A 15,458-nucleotide genomic window follows, 5' to 3' on the forward strand; every position below is an offset into this window, starting at 1 on the left:
ACCAAAAAATAATAAAACTAAGAAAAGTGAAGGTAAAGACCTTAGAAATGGTCAAATATATTCAGAGCTTGCAAGAGAAAAGACAGACTGCTCCAGCATCTCTATTAAACAATTTTATCCATCTCAAAAAACCAGACATTTTTTCTGAAACTATGAAGCAGGTTTGAAAATAGCACTTTCCATCAACATAAGTCTTCTCAGTTTAGCCAGCTATGACTTTTCATCAAATACATGCACAATAACATACTCAAAGAATAATTCCTATTTTGGAGTCCTGTTTGGAAACTTCAGGGGACATTAACATTTTCAAAATGGTGAAGTTTCTTTGCCCAAAAAAAAAAAAAACCAAAAGCAGAACTTCTGAAGAAGTCTCAGTATTCTGTGGATGGACAGCACTCCTTAACACCTGGCAAAATATGCGGTTTTGCTGCTTTGGTAAAGACAGAGCTCTACAAGTCATTGTGACTCACTGCTTGGTTCACCGGTATGCACTGGGGTGCAAGATTCTATCATCAATCCCGAGAGAAATCTTATCTATGGTTGTGAAAGTATTATACTGCTTCATGATTGCCAAGCCTTGAATCATAGCCTGTGCAAGATGATTTATGAAAAATCTACTGTTGTGAAAGTTGCTAAATTCATGAAAGCCAAGACTTTCAATCAAGGGCTTCTCAAGACGTTTTGCCAAGAAGTAGGAGTAACTATCAAATTCTTTGCTACACCTAAGTTCACTGGCTTTCTGAAGACAAATTCTACACCAGAATTTGAACTGCTGTTAACTAGATAAATACAAACTCATTTACACAGTTTAACTCTTCAACCTTAAAACTAAAATGTGGAGTCATAATTCTTTCCTTCCTAACCCAGCATTATGTCAGGAATTTGCCAAAAAGTGATCTCATGAACTAAAAGGCAGAGAAAATGATGCAACACGAATTTATCTGAAGTCCTAGAGAATGCTTATTTCTTTACATAATACTACTTTTGTCCGGCAAAAGAACCTACAGATTCCATTTGCTCTTTCATTCTTTTGTGAGATAGGGTTTTCAGCATGTTTTCCCCAAAAACAAAATCAAAATTGACTGAATAGCAAGATGACATAGAAGTCGCCAAGTCAAAGACAAACTGAGCAGAACTAAAGCTTAATTTTAGTAATCTATAACACTTAGATTTATTCATCACTCCAATTTACTGCCCACTGATTTTTGCAAAAAAAAAAAAGAGAGAGAGAGAGAGACGTAATAATTTTCAGGGCAATTAAAATCTATAAGCAAAATTTTATGTTTATAGGTGGAGTATAAGAACAAAGGAAAACTGAAGGAACAAAACAGCAGCAGAATCACAGAACTCAAGAATGGACTAATAGTTACCATAGGGAAAGGGACTGGAAAGGAAGGGAGGGAAGGGAGGGATAAGGGTGGGGAAAAAGAAAGAGGGCATTACGATTAGCATGTATAGTGCATGGGGGGTACAGGGAGGGCTGTGCAACACAGAGAAGACAAGCAGTGATTTTACAGCATCTTACTACGCAGATGGACAGTGACTGTGAAGGGGTATGTGGGGGGGACTTGGTGAAGGGGGGAGCCTAGTAAACATAATGTTCTTCATGTAATTGTAGATTAATGATACCAAAAAAAATTTTTTATGTTCAGGTATACCATGAACATTTTTGTGGGAGAGTATTTATAGCTTTTGTTATATCTTTATAAGGTATATAACATAAACAGTTTAAGTGCCCCTGGCTCACATGTAGCGTTCTGGTTCCCCATTAAACAATTTTCCATTACTATTTTAACTTCTTCTTACCTGACTTTTATCACTACCTGTTTTAAGTTTCTACCACTGCTCCTAAGACTGCATTTTAATTTGATCCATTTCTCTATGGTTTTCTTTCCATTCAGTCTTTTCCCTGCACTGTCCTCACATTTACTCACTTTAGTGTAGAACAATTTACCTTCTACATTTTCATCAGCAATTGTTTCCACTTAGATTATGAAAAATGAACCAAGTAAACATCTCAGATACTCCACTCTGGAATTCATTCTAGTGCTATCATCTCAGAATGTACAAGTATACAGAAATGTAAGGCTACCTATCATTATGAACATTAACCAAGATCATGCACTAATATATAAGATTCAACTTTTGTAAACTATCACCAATAAACAGTACTTTGGCATCCTTAGATTTAATTCAAAAAAGTCACAAAGACAAAACAAGAAATGAGGAAGGAATAAGGGAACCAGGAACCAGTGCTACTACCCAGCTCAAATGATAGAAACAGCAACTTAGGTTTCTGTCTTGAAGTTGAATTAAAAAGAAATTAGCTTAAGTTGGAAGAGAATCTTCCTGAAGGTAAACATTAAAACTAGAATAAATTCTTCATATAGTTATTACATCTCCCTCAATAGAGCTCTCTAAATAAGCTATGCCTTCTATCTGGAATGGTTTGGGGTTTTTTCCTTCTTGTAGACAGGGAAATGCACAAAATCTCTGTAAGAAATATAAACATGGTATCATCCAAAGAAATGAATCCCTTGAAAATCACTGTAAAAGTTATCCCAAGAGTTGACTTTTGCTTTTAAATGTACAGCACAAATTAAATGTCACTCATTTTCAACATGGTCTTTAATCTTTTGAATAAGAGAAGAACTTTGACTAATTTTAACTACATTCATGAATATTCATATCAAAGAATAACCTTTACATATTATAAAAGATCACACTTTAATAGGTAATGGTATCCAAGACATTTTATTCTCAAGCTTCAAAAATATCAAGCTTACTTTTTGATCAATATGCTGCTTTTTTAAATGTTTTGTAAGGATTTTATGACACCAAATATACAATATAATAAATGGGTAAGATTTGCTAACATGATAAAAAATGTTAGCATGAACAGAAAAGTTAAATCAGTCATTTGCTCATATGAAAGTTAAGGTAGTAACTGATTTAAATGTTTAGAAGAAATAGGGTTAGTAACTATCTTTTTTTAAAAAAGTCTGCTTTCCAATACGTTCTCAGATATAGGACGAAGAAAGAAAAAATATCAAATAGAACTTACCTTTTTGTCTCTGGTCCTTACTTCTCCATAGAAATCTAGGGCCTCTTGTGCCTTTAAAAATTTGCCCCGATGTAACAAATACGCACAAATCATTACACCAGTTCGTCCCTTTCCAGCTTTACAGTGAATTGCTGCAACATGATTGTCATCTTCACTTAGCCATTGGTCAAGATCTTCACAAAAGGGTTTGATAAGTTCTAGCTGTGGTGGATTATGGTCTTCAAAAGGGTACTGTGCAACTGTGGTAAAAACATAACCTCATTCATTATTAAATGAAGTTTCAGGTATTTTCGCATGGGTTAGTAAGAACCCAAAACTTCTCAATTCCCCGTATCAGAGTTGAGGGTTTTTTAAATTTGTCTAGAGATAGGACTTCAAATATATCACTATTAAGTTTTATCTTTTTAGTCTCTGCCTTTGTTTCACTTGATTAAGATCCTTAAAAATCCTGACATTTAATGTACCTAATTATCCTCTATATCGTGTAAATATGTGAAAAGTATTTTCTTATATTTTCAACCAAGTCATTCATAATATAGTACAGGATACAATCAGTTAAGTCCTCTGATGTGACTGGAGAGCTCTTCTTGTAGACAATGACTACCAACCACTACATGGGGACAGCTGTCACTTAGTCATCTGCCTAAATGTACTATCATTCTATCTTCATTTCCCCAGTGGCACACAGAAACATGTAGGAAAACCTATTAAACATCATTTAAGCTAGACAAACCTTGAACTAAAACACACTTTGCCTAGTAAGCAGTAGCCTAAATTCACAACAGAAACCTTCTTAATGAATCTATACTGGCTCTCAGACATTACTGTTTCTCAATTCTCACAGCAAACTGTGTGAAAAGTCCATTCTAGATTTTTAGGAAGGATCAGTGGCAAATATTTCAACCTGTAGCGCCTGGTACCACTTTCTTTTTTTGATTATCACATAGTACCCGCCCAACTTCTCAACTCTCCAGTTCTTTCATGGCTCAAGGGGTTCCACAAATGCAAATGAAAGTTTCTGTGGGCTCTGAGACAGAATCTACTATACCTGGAGAAGAATTCACTTAAAGAAGTTCCCTACTCTTATTTACTAAGCTACTCTTACCTGTATTTGTTATATTCTTTTCCACCTTTTTTGTGACGTCCTCAACAGAATTAAGTTGTCTGCTTTCTCTCTATAACTTTATTATTACACCAAATGCCTCAAACAGTAGATAAACCCCCAACTTAGACAATTGTTACTCTAGGGATTTCTCCTAATTCTTAGTCTATTCTGCAATTTAGTTTTCCAAATACTACTGGCAGGTTGTTATGATACTTACTTCCTAAAAAACAACAGAGAAATTTACCTTTCATATTTTCTAAGATCACCCTTTAGATAAATATTTATCTCAGTAATCAAGATTATCATTATTGCTATGACAGTAAGACTTACTCTATTAGTTTTGTTATATAATATAGTAAAGTACATTTATACCTACCTCTGCAGTTAAATTTGGCGGTATCATAATGCCTTTCAGCACACCTAAAAGAAAGTTTAAACATGATAAAAAGTTAGTGATAAAAAGTTATCTTTTGTACTTAAGAAAAAAAGTACAGTAACATTTTTTCTGAACCTTTCTAATGTACCAGTTATTATATTAATTGTTTCATATTAACTATTTTATTCCTAAGGATTCTAAAAAATAGACACTGTTATTATCCCCACTTTAAAATTAAGGAAATCACTTAAAATGTTAAGTATGTGCAATTAGAGCTTATACATTTGCTTACAAAACTTGTGATGCCACTAATATATAACATTGCAAATTCAGCTACATCTACACTTTCAAATTTCCTTTGTGGAAAGTTTGCATGCTGATAGAATTTATTTTGATTTTACCAGTATGCGTAAACAACCAACTAGTTTCAGTATTATCTTTACCTCACAGTTGATCATACACAGTTTCCCCAAACTATTATTTTAAAAGATGTATGTTAAAAATAATAAATTATAAGGGCAAAGGAAAAGTAATGAACTGAATGATGCTAATCTACTCAAACACAACACTTAGTAAAATTTCTTAAACCAGACCCTTCTCTCTTTAGATAAGCCAACAGTCATCTTTTTCAATAATCTCTCAGGTGACAAACTTTAACTAAAGCCTGAGAGTAATGAATGAGTAATAAGTAAAATCAATGCAGAACAGTAAAATGTTGAGCATGCTAAAATTTGCCTTTTAAACAGCAGTGGTGCACTTGTTATCATGCACTGGCTTACTCATGATTAAGAGGCTGTATTTATAAACATTAATAGGCTTAGAAAGGGACCCCATATTTTAGTTTGTGGTCAGCAGCATCCTGGTTAACTCCAACCACTAACCAAACCAGAGTTCTAAAAAATTACTTAAAATAAAAACTTAGCTAAGGTCCACAGCTCCTTAATCCAAAATTCCAAAATTCCAGAAGTTTAAAACATAAAACATTTTTTATTAAACTTATGGCAAACTCAAATACAGCAGAATCTGATCTGAGTTTAGGACACTGCATGTAGACCTCAATTAATACACTTAGAGTGAAGAGTAAAACATTTCATTCTAGGCATTCCAAACCTCATTTGCTATGTAATACAAAGTATATGCCTCCATGTTAACTTTCTGAAAACTGAAAAACTCTAAACACTGAAACACAACTGGTCCCAAGAGTTTCAAATAAATGACTGTGGGCCTACATTTTATATTTAGAAATTCTGACAGTACCTGTGTAATTCCTCTACTTTTAATAGTTTTAAGCCCAAACCCACATGAAGGTTGAAATAATTATATACAAATTGCAAACCACTGGTTTAGTGAGACCTGAAATAAATCAACTTTCATATTGCAACTCAAAACAAAGTTTTTCTATTTTAGCATATTATAATTTAATATGTTGAGCTTTGCTAGAAAGAAAATTTATTTAGTAATGACATATACACATATATGCATCCTTGCTAAGTAATTTCATACTCACTCATACTAAAAAAAAAAGAAAACATGACAGGTACAAAGAAGAGGACTGACCAAGAAAATAGTAACATTTTACACTTTCTTTGTTGCAGATTAAAGAAGAGACATGGTCACTAGTGAAGAATCCATAAAGGAATATTTTATCAAGTAAAGACAGAGCTTAGGATGCAATGGGGGGAGGTATAAACTAGGAAACACTTCTAAATTAATCTCATGATAGCAAACAAAAAATAAACATTTTGAGTTTTATGCAGCTTCAGTTGTCTAAAATTCCCATGCTTTCTCAGGAGCTCAAAATGTTTTGACAAACATTGTTTAAGACTACCTTCATAAACTCATTCTCAGATATTACTGTTAAGAAAAAATGGATGGGAAGTGGAAATAATGAGCTACTTAATGCCTACAAGATATGCACACCTTAAAAAGGAGTTTCCATATTTTATGATTCATCCTCAGGATTACAAGATAACAGTTAATGTACCTCCATTTTATACATGAGAAAGCAAAGATTTGGAAGAGTATTAAAAAACTTGCCCCAAGTAAATGGAAGAGCCAGGACTCAAACCCAGACCCTCTTATTACAAAAGTCAAACTTTTTCCAGTACTGCTCCATATTCCCACTTTTACTAAAAAATAGAAAAATTTGAAAAACAAAAACAATAATAAATTTTACTCTAAGTTAGCTTCCCTAATAAGAGCAATATTTGGTACAAAAGTGAAAATGAAAACATGAAAAAGTCATGAAAATCTTAGATATGGATAGGGAATATGAGAACATAATACACTGGAATGGATAGCGATGAAAGTTGATCCTGGGAGAGATTTGTAGGGTAAGTAAGAATGAAGACTCTCTTCTTAAAACCTTCTCCGATAATGCACGCACATATTATAAATATTTTGCAGTGTGTTACCAGTAAGAGAAATTTCTCTACAAACCCAAACTGGAAGATACATAAATGGCAAATGGGATTTGACTAAGGCAAGTGTTTTAGGCAGATCTAACCATTTATTTACACATCGTTATATCTAAAACTCAAAAGATATTGTATTTTTTATTATCACTTCATATTGATTTATATGAGACAAGAGAAATGAAGAAGGACTGAAAGAGGGTTTTTAATGAAGCAGAAGTCAGAAAGTGAAGAAGGGATAAATTAATAGGAAAAGCTGCCAGAGAAGTTAGACTTGCCATAGAATCAGCTAGGCATATAGATCTCTTCATGCTCTTCAGAGAAGCTATCCTTATCTTACAAAAGAAAACTGAACAGATAAAAATTAACAGCAGCTAACAGTGTACCAAAAAATGATGGAGAGTTGTATGTCAAATAGAATATATAATGAAAAACAGTAAATCTTTTAATAACTAATATCCAGTGAACATTTAAGTTCCTCAAAGGCAAGAACTATATTATGCCTTTATTCTCTATCTCCCCCATCCTCCACTTATCCCCAACCAGAACACAGATTATACAGAGGAACATATAAAAAATGAAATCACACACTTGCACAAAACAAACTAATTAACTAAATTTCAGTATACCCAAATTTGATTAATGATATGAGGCTAGATTTATTCTTATTGAATGCCTAATATGAAGATATAAACAGATACAATTATCAGAAAGTCCCACATTAAGCACCTCATCACGTATATAATTGCCATAAAAAGTTTAATACACCATTAAATACAGATATATCTACTGCACATTTTATATGACTGCAAAGACATACCTCCCATGTAATTAATATCCTAAAAGTAAAAGAAATATTAACAGAAACATCTATTGCTTGCCAGACTCACTTACACCAGAGCCAGAAATATAAACAAGGGTAGAAAAAAGTAGACTGAAAAGTGGCATCAGGAATCAAAACATGCTATAACTTGGAGGTTCCAGAAACTTCTGAAGTAAAATTTCGGGAGGTTAAAACAAACAAACAAACAAACAAAACAAAACAAACAAACAAAATCAGAAAGGGAATATTGGCATAAACAGTGGATGGTCTGCTACCTTATGTACCTGTGTGACCTTGTTCAACTCACTTAACTTCTCTAGGCCTCAGATTCCCCATCTGTAAAATGAGAAGGTTGGACTAAATGATCTCTTTCAGGTACTTTCCAGTTCTGAAAGTCTATGATCCCAATAAGCGGAGTGGGGAGGGGGAGTTAAAATATATGCACCAAAAGCTACTCTCAACTAATAATGAGACAGTTAACTTGGGAGTCCAATGTATAGAAATACAAAACAAACAGGCAGTCTAGCTCCCAATGTCAACTTTAACCATAATAACATAAGTAACCCATAATACTGAATGTACAAGCCTAAATCCTAAATTCTGCAAAAAGGAAGCCACTGCGTATAAGCATGAAAAGAATTTCCTTCCCTTCTTTGGATATAATTTCAGACTTGAATAAAATTCTGGGAAAGGTAAAATTTGTCTTTAGTATCTTTCTACCTTCCTCTTGGACTCTCTAAATGCCCAATCCTGATGGCATAAGCCTGAAATGACTCATTTAATGGACTTCAGCTTTTGATAGGATCTGTCCTGCCTTTCCTTTTTTTTTTTTAATTTAAAAGCTCTGAATCTAGTTGTTCAAAAAGTACAAAGTTTTATGGTTTTTATTTTCCTCCACAGAAACACTATGGCATCTGTAGCAAGGTTTGTAGGAGAGGTTAATCAGGAAAAGAAGAGGATACATGCACAGATCTTTGTAAGTGGGGGCCCAACCTAAACTACAGGGTCTACAGCATCTTTTACTTTTTCTCATCTTCTTAACTATTACCACCACACCCTCCAAACACACACATACCATAATCTGACTCTATGGATCATGTACTATATTCTTAACACCATTACATCAACAAGCTTCTTACATGCCATTCTCTCTACTAAAAATGCCAGTCCCCATCCCCCTCCCCAAACCCTACCCCAAGTTCTGAGGGTCAACCTCTACTGATTCTTTACACCCCAGCTCACACATGCCTTTATGAAACTGTTCCTATGGGGTACAGTGACTACTTCCAGGGCTTTCTTCTACAGAAGGGTCACCTCTTCTGAGATACTCTTTCACATTAGACTATAAACTACCTGAGACTAGAACTACATTTTATTCACCTCTGTACTGCCAACATATTTTATAATAATACCTAATATGCAGCAAGCACTTGATAACTGCTTCTTGTAAATCCGAAGAAGTTAGTGAAAACTCACTAGGAAAAACAACACTGGTGTCTACTTCACACTTCACTCTCAGGTATTCTGAGGTCTTATCACAACAGAAAGACCACTAAGGACACAAAAAGCAACATCCCACAAGCCAATAAGGCACAGAGAATCTTTCAACACTTTTGGTTAAGATTTAAATGCCCACTGAAGGCAGAATCTTCTTCTTATATTTGATAAATACTCTACAGAAATTTTAACAGTGAATTAGCTTATATAACTTTGGATTAAAAACTTTCCCACTGCATAAGTTATAGATACCACAAACGAAAAATATAAGCCAGGTAGAAAAATAACATATTTTATATACCACTTCTAAAAATTAGACAGGGGTCAATATTTTGGAAAAGAAAATAGCCTCCAAGGGCAAAAATGGTAAAATATTTTCTTCCTATTTTTCTTTTGGTCTTTTTAATCTTTTCATATATCTTCACTCACAATGAAAAAAAAAAACAAAAGATTAAAGATAAAGTAAACTATCTGTTACCAAGCAGGCAATCCTTACATCACTGCCCCAGACAAGAGAAACCACCCAATTCAACAGTTTTTGGTAACTGATTTATGCTATATACAGTTAGAGAATACCCTACTAGGTGTTTCAAACAACTGACCTAGAAACACAGAATAAACAAAATCATATCCACTCTGGAGCATACCTCCATGGAAGATGCCATTAACGCTTGAACAGAAACTCTGCTCTGAACTGCACTTCAAGTTACCACATAGTTATTGGCTCAGAGATGGGCTAGATGCCAAGTCATTTAAAGCAGATCAAGTAACATGAATCTGTGCCAACATTGTTTTACCTCATCACTACACTTTCTAAATGACCTAACAATGCTCTTAAACAGACTTCTTGAATTGTTTTAGGAATACAATACTGTTAAAATATACCTTTAACTCTACCTCATTCTAACAAGGAAATAACTTTCACTTAATAGTTATTTTAGAAGATATTTGCAAGCATACAAATAAGAAAACATACTTACAGATTGTATATCTTGTAATGGTTTTTATGCTTTGAATCCAAAAACCTTAAAACAAAACAAACAAACAAAAAGCCACCATTAACAAAAATGAGCTAACATTTGAAATTACATTAATACTATTGAGAAAAACCAAATGGCAGATTGTTTTCCCTCATCTCAAATACAGTTTAAGAAAAATAAACTCCAATAAATATTCCTTCCATGGGTTTAATCTAGTAATCAGGTAAATCCTAAATAACTATCACATTACATAGATTTATACAATCTGAAGTAAAGCCAGAGCTTTTTTCATAGAATGAATACTTTCATAATCTTCTCTCTTCAGTCTAACATAATAAGGCTGACTATTAAGAAATAACTTCTTTAAAAGGCAGCATTAGCACTTAGCTCAAGTTCACTAACTCATAAAGATTTGCAAGAAAGTCACATGCAATTAAGTAATCTTAAAAATAACCCTGAAAATTCAGCCATCATTTTCTTTCAAACTAAAAATTTTTGATATGTGCAAGATGCAAGTAGTAACTACTAACTCTGTACAAAGTTTATTAGTTGTTTTCACATATATATTCTCATTTGTCTCTCAGTAACATCTTCAAGGCGGAGCTCACATATTACATAAGAGGGAAGTAGGTATCAAAGAAATTATGATTTGCCCAAAGTCATATAGCTAATGTGTCAAAGAATCAAGTCCAAAGACCTCTCCCTCAAAACGATTAGTTAAGAAAGTAAACAAAAACAATTATCGCCTACACAAGCACTTACTGTATGCCAGGCACTATTTTAAGTAATTTATGTATATAAATTTGTTTAATCCTATGAGATAGGTAATAGAGGAGTTAGAAAACTATAAGGCTGAGGTAATATAAGAATAAATAGAACAAAAAGACAAATAGAAAACAGAAAAAAGATTTTAAAACATTTAAAGTCCAGGACAGTTAACATAAGAACAGGCATTTCAGGGAAAAGAACAGAAAATACAGGAAAAGAAATCCAAGATATAATTCAAGAAAAATACCCCAAACTAAAGGACATGAGTTTACAAACTGAAAGAGCACAGTGAGTATCAAGCAAAATGTAGAAAATAGACCCAAATAAATGCATACATGTCTTAGTGAAATTTATGAATACTGAAGATACAAAGCTAAGACCTTTGAAGCCATCTAAGAGAAAATAGACTTTATAAAAAGAATCTGGAATCAGAAGACATCCTTTTTCAATGGCAACATTAGCAGCTAGAAAACAACTGGTCAAAACCTTCCGACTCTGAGGGAAAATTGTTCCCATACTAAAATTCCATACTAAGAGAGACTATAAATCAAGTGTGAATATATACTAAGACATTTTAAAATAAGCTGTCTCAAATAATTTTGCTTTCCATACATTCTCTCAGGAAGTTATTAGCAGATGTGCTCAATCAAATTAAGGGTGGGAAACATGAAAGAAGATTGAGTTCTAGAAACTGAAGAATCCAACTCATGAGAAGGGAAAGGAGAATCCTCAGAATGAGAGTGAAGGAACATCTCAGGTAGAAGCCATAAAAGCCTAAGAGTAAGTACTCCAGATTAGGGCCGACCAGAAGGCTCCTGGAGAAAGCAGGCTCCTGGGAAGGAAGTCTGAAAATACGGGATTGGGGTGGGGAAAGAAAAAGTCCATAAACTTGGATGTGAAGAATCAAGTTAAACAGTAACATAAGCAGTGCTTGTAATTTTCTCATTAACTGAAATGATAAATTTTTATGTCACACTACAATTGTTGCAGATATCAAAATATTCATAATCAACACTTCAAAATCAACAGTCATTAGATCTACCAATAGATTTCATTATTTAATGTGTTAGCTATTATTATATCAGATATTGGGCTTTTAATAGTTTTATAACTATTATAATCAAAACTAGTATTATCAGTATATATGTAATTCTATGGACTTCACATATTTGAAATCACTCTGACAAGGGATCCATCATTTCACCAGACTGCCAAAATGGTACATGGATGGCATAAAGAGAGATTAAGAACTATTGCCAAGGGAAAGTAACTACATTTTTTGTTGCGGTGGTGGTGAATAAACTCTATAGAACAGTACGTGATTCTAGTATTTCATGTGCACTACTTTTGTGTGTCACTTTAATGATTCTTTGTTTTAAGCCACTACTTCAATCAACCAAGGAAGCACTGAACCATCCCGCTAAGGCTTCTAGTAGACTATGAATACACTACAAGAAAAAGTGATGTGTCACACACCCTTTCACTCAGTTCTTTCACCTTCTTCATCTTCTATACCCTGAACCTTTCTCAATACGTATTTTTCAATTTTTTTTAAACTGAAGTGAAATTTACATACAGTGAAATACACATATCTTAAGCATGTAATTCTGTAGATTTTTTAACAACCATCCCAATCAAGATATAGAATGCTTTCACCACCCCAGAAAATTCCTCCATGCCCACTGGCAGTCAAATGCCACCAAGCTCCCAGGTAGCTACTACCACTATTACCATAAATTAGTTTGGCAGTATTCTTGAATTTCATATAAATGCAATCATACCATGTGTATTCTTTTTGAAACTGGCTTTTTTCACTTTATCTAATGTTTTCAGATTTATCCATGTTACATGTATCAAGAATTCACTCTTTTCATTCTGAGTTTTCTTCCATTGCATGAATATAACACCATTTATTTATCCATTCTCTTTTGATGGATATTGGGATATTCACAGTTTGTGGTTATTCAGAATAAAGTACATAAACATTCCTGTGCAGGTCTCTTTGGGGACACAGGCTTTCATTTACCTAGAGTAAGTAATAGGAGCAGAATTGCTGGGTCATAGGGTAAAGTGAGTAGGTGTATGTTTAATTTTTAAAGAAACTACTGAATAGCTTTCCAAAGCAGTTGTGAGGTTTTATTGTCCTACCAACACTGTAAAAGAGGTTCAGTTGTTCCACAGTCTCATCATCATTTGGTGCTGCCAGTTTCTTTTAAAATTGTAGCCCTATTTTATTGCAGTTTTCGTTTTCATTTCCCAAATGACTAATGAGGGCAAGCTTTTCATTTATGAGCCATTTTTACACCTTCTTCTTTTGTGAAATGTCTGTCCAAGCCATCGGCTCATTTCTCCTCCCAAATGGATATTTGTCTTTTTAGTAATGATTTAAAGGAGTGTTTTATATATTCTGGGTAAAAGTCCTTTTCATATATATTGCAAATATTTATTTGCTCCTTGTCTATGATTTGCCTTTCATTTTTTTAATGATGTGTTTTGATAACCACCCATTTTAAGTTTTGATAAAATCCAATGTATCTATTTTTTCTTTTGTTTAGCACTTCTTATCCTGAGAACTCTTTCCCTACCCCTTGAGTTCATAAAGATATTCTGTTTTCTTCTAGAAACTTTACACTTTTAGCCTTTTCTCAGGCTTTAATTTGGTTAGAAATTTCAAAAATGAGATAAATACTAATAAAGGGTAATTGGAATAACCAAAACAATGACAAACATTTGAAGGAAGGACAGTGATTATAAAATTTATAAAATAACAACTCATCTCCACCTGCCATATCTTCACCCTTAAATTTATTTTGAGAGAAAATGAAGTGAGAAATGACCCGCAAAATGCAATTTTCTCCCAGAAAACCTACAATGTAAATGAGAGCAGAAAAGAAGTTACTTTGGAGGATTAACAATTCATTTTTTTAGCTCATTCTGCATATGGCAATTTGAAGTTTTAAATCCAAATACATAAACTGGCACTGTACTAAGTGGGATATGCACACCCTATTGCCCAACTCTAGGGAACACTATTCATATGTGGTGGCCCTGTATCCACATTAAACTGGAATCTCAAGGATTGATAGAAAACACATCAAAATGGTCATAGCGATTTATCATGGTTTTCAGGGAGAAACGGAGGTTTTTCACTGTTCACTTTCAATACCCCTGCAAGTGTGTTGTTAAAACTAGCATATACTACTTTCAAAGGAAAAAAAATATTTTCTGTCCTATTGTATTTTCCAAAAAGATACAGAATAGTTTAAGTTATGTCGTACTATTTTATCTCCAAAAAGTAGGAACATAGGTTGGATGAGCTTAAAATAGAAGTCCAACTTCTTTTGAACAGTATTTTTTAGAGTTTACAGAAACTTAATGCTTTCATATACTATTTTAAAATTTAAAAATAGAACCAGTTTTTTTTAATGCAACAACAGTGCTCCTTGAGAAATTAGTTTTAATGAGATTCATGCAATTCCTGTTTATAAAGACTCAAGAAGTTTTTAATTTTATCTTCATTCATACAGAACCTGTCTTGAGGACATTAAAAAAAATTATTGGCAGATACCATCAATAAAATCACAAATCTGATCTTAGTGAGAAATGATGATTAACTAAGGAAACTAAAACAATTTGCTAAAATGCTGGTAATGTTTTATCCCCTTTAAATCTCTCCTATAGACTACAGCCATAGAAAGCCTATTCTTTAATTTCATCAAAATACTTTTTATGTTACTTTAGCTAGGTATCTGTAATATATATTCAAAGCCAACTTTTTATTCTCTTTTAAATTTCACGTATTATTTATTATAGGCACAACTGCTGAGAATTTCTGCTTTCACACTGGGAAAGAATATTATGATTGATTAGCAACATCTGCCACTGGTAAGGGAGAGAGAATAATAAAATTTTCACTCTATTTGCCATTTCTAGGAAAAAACCAATATAAATTATTAGTAAAATTTGAGCATTATAAATTATTATATATAGTGAAGTTATTGTAAGTAGACTGACGTCCTGTTTCTCACAGGCCTTAAGTAACTTTGTTCTAAAAGATTTTTTTTATATTGGTATTCAATATAAAGGATCCATCTCTTAAAAATATTTACAGTAACATTTATACACTTTTGAACATTATAGAATATCTGGTAGAGAAATTTTCTCTTGTTATAAGCAACTGTAAAACTACGTAAAATGTTTCTAGTCACTGAACAAAGGTTTGTGGGCCCTAAGGGAACCATGAGGTGACCCCCATGACTGCTTGCTTTCACCTTGGAGGCTCCTTTCTGACACAGCAGAAGGAAATGGAACAAAGGTTTCATGGAGACAAACATGGATATACTGGAATTCTGGGGTGCTAGGCAGCTACAGTTTGTGGAACAGGGAAGCAGAGAATAGGGGGCGAGGGAGGACCTCAGAAGTCTGTATGTA

General features: G+C 33.4%; 1 protein-coding gene across 2 annotated transcripts in view; it reads right to left on the reverse strand.

The window, feature by feature from the left end:
• The window catches only part of PTEN (phosphatase and tensin homolog), a 95,376-nt gene that overhangs the window by 32,086 nt on the left and 47,832 nt on the right, over positions 1 to 15,458 (reverse strand). Inside the window, exons 1-3 of one of the 2 annotated variants that reach the window (XM_036924053.2) lie at positions 8,067 to 8,085; positions 4,546 to 4,589; positions 3,065 to 3,303 (exon numbers count right to left, since the gene is read on the reverse strand). In XM_036924053.2, the coding sequence (XP_036779948.1) occupies positions 3,065 to 3,157 (93 nt within the window). In that variant the 5' untranslated portion in view covers positions 3,158 to 3,303; positions 4,546 to 4,589; positions 8,067 to 8,085. Of the gene's footprint in view, positions 1 to 3,064; positions 3,304 to 4,545; positions 4,590 to 8,066; positions 8,086 to 15,458 lie in introns of those variants that run through there. The other variant, XM_036924052.2, reaches the window with a different exon arrangement.

This window comes from Manis pentadactyla, chromosome 8 (assembly GCF_030020395.1).
Source record: "Manis pentadactyla isolate mManPen7 chromosome 8, mManPen7.hap1, whole genome shotgun sequence".
In the NCBI taxonomy this organism is placed as follows: Eukaryota; Metazoa; Chordata; class Mammalia; order Pholidota; family Manidae; genus Manis; species Manis pentadactyla.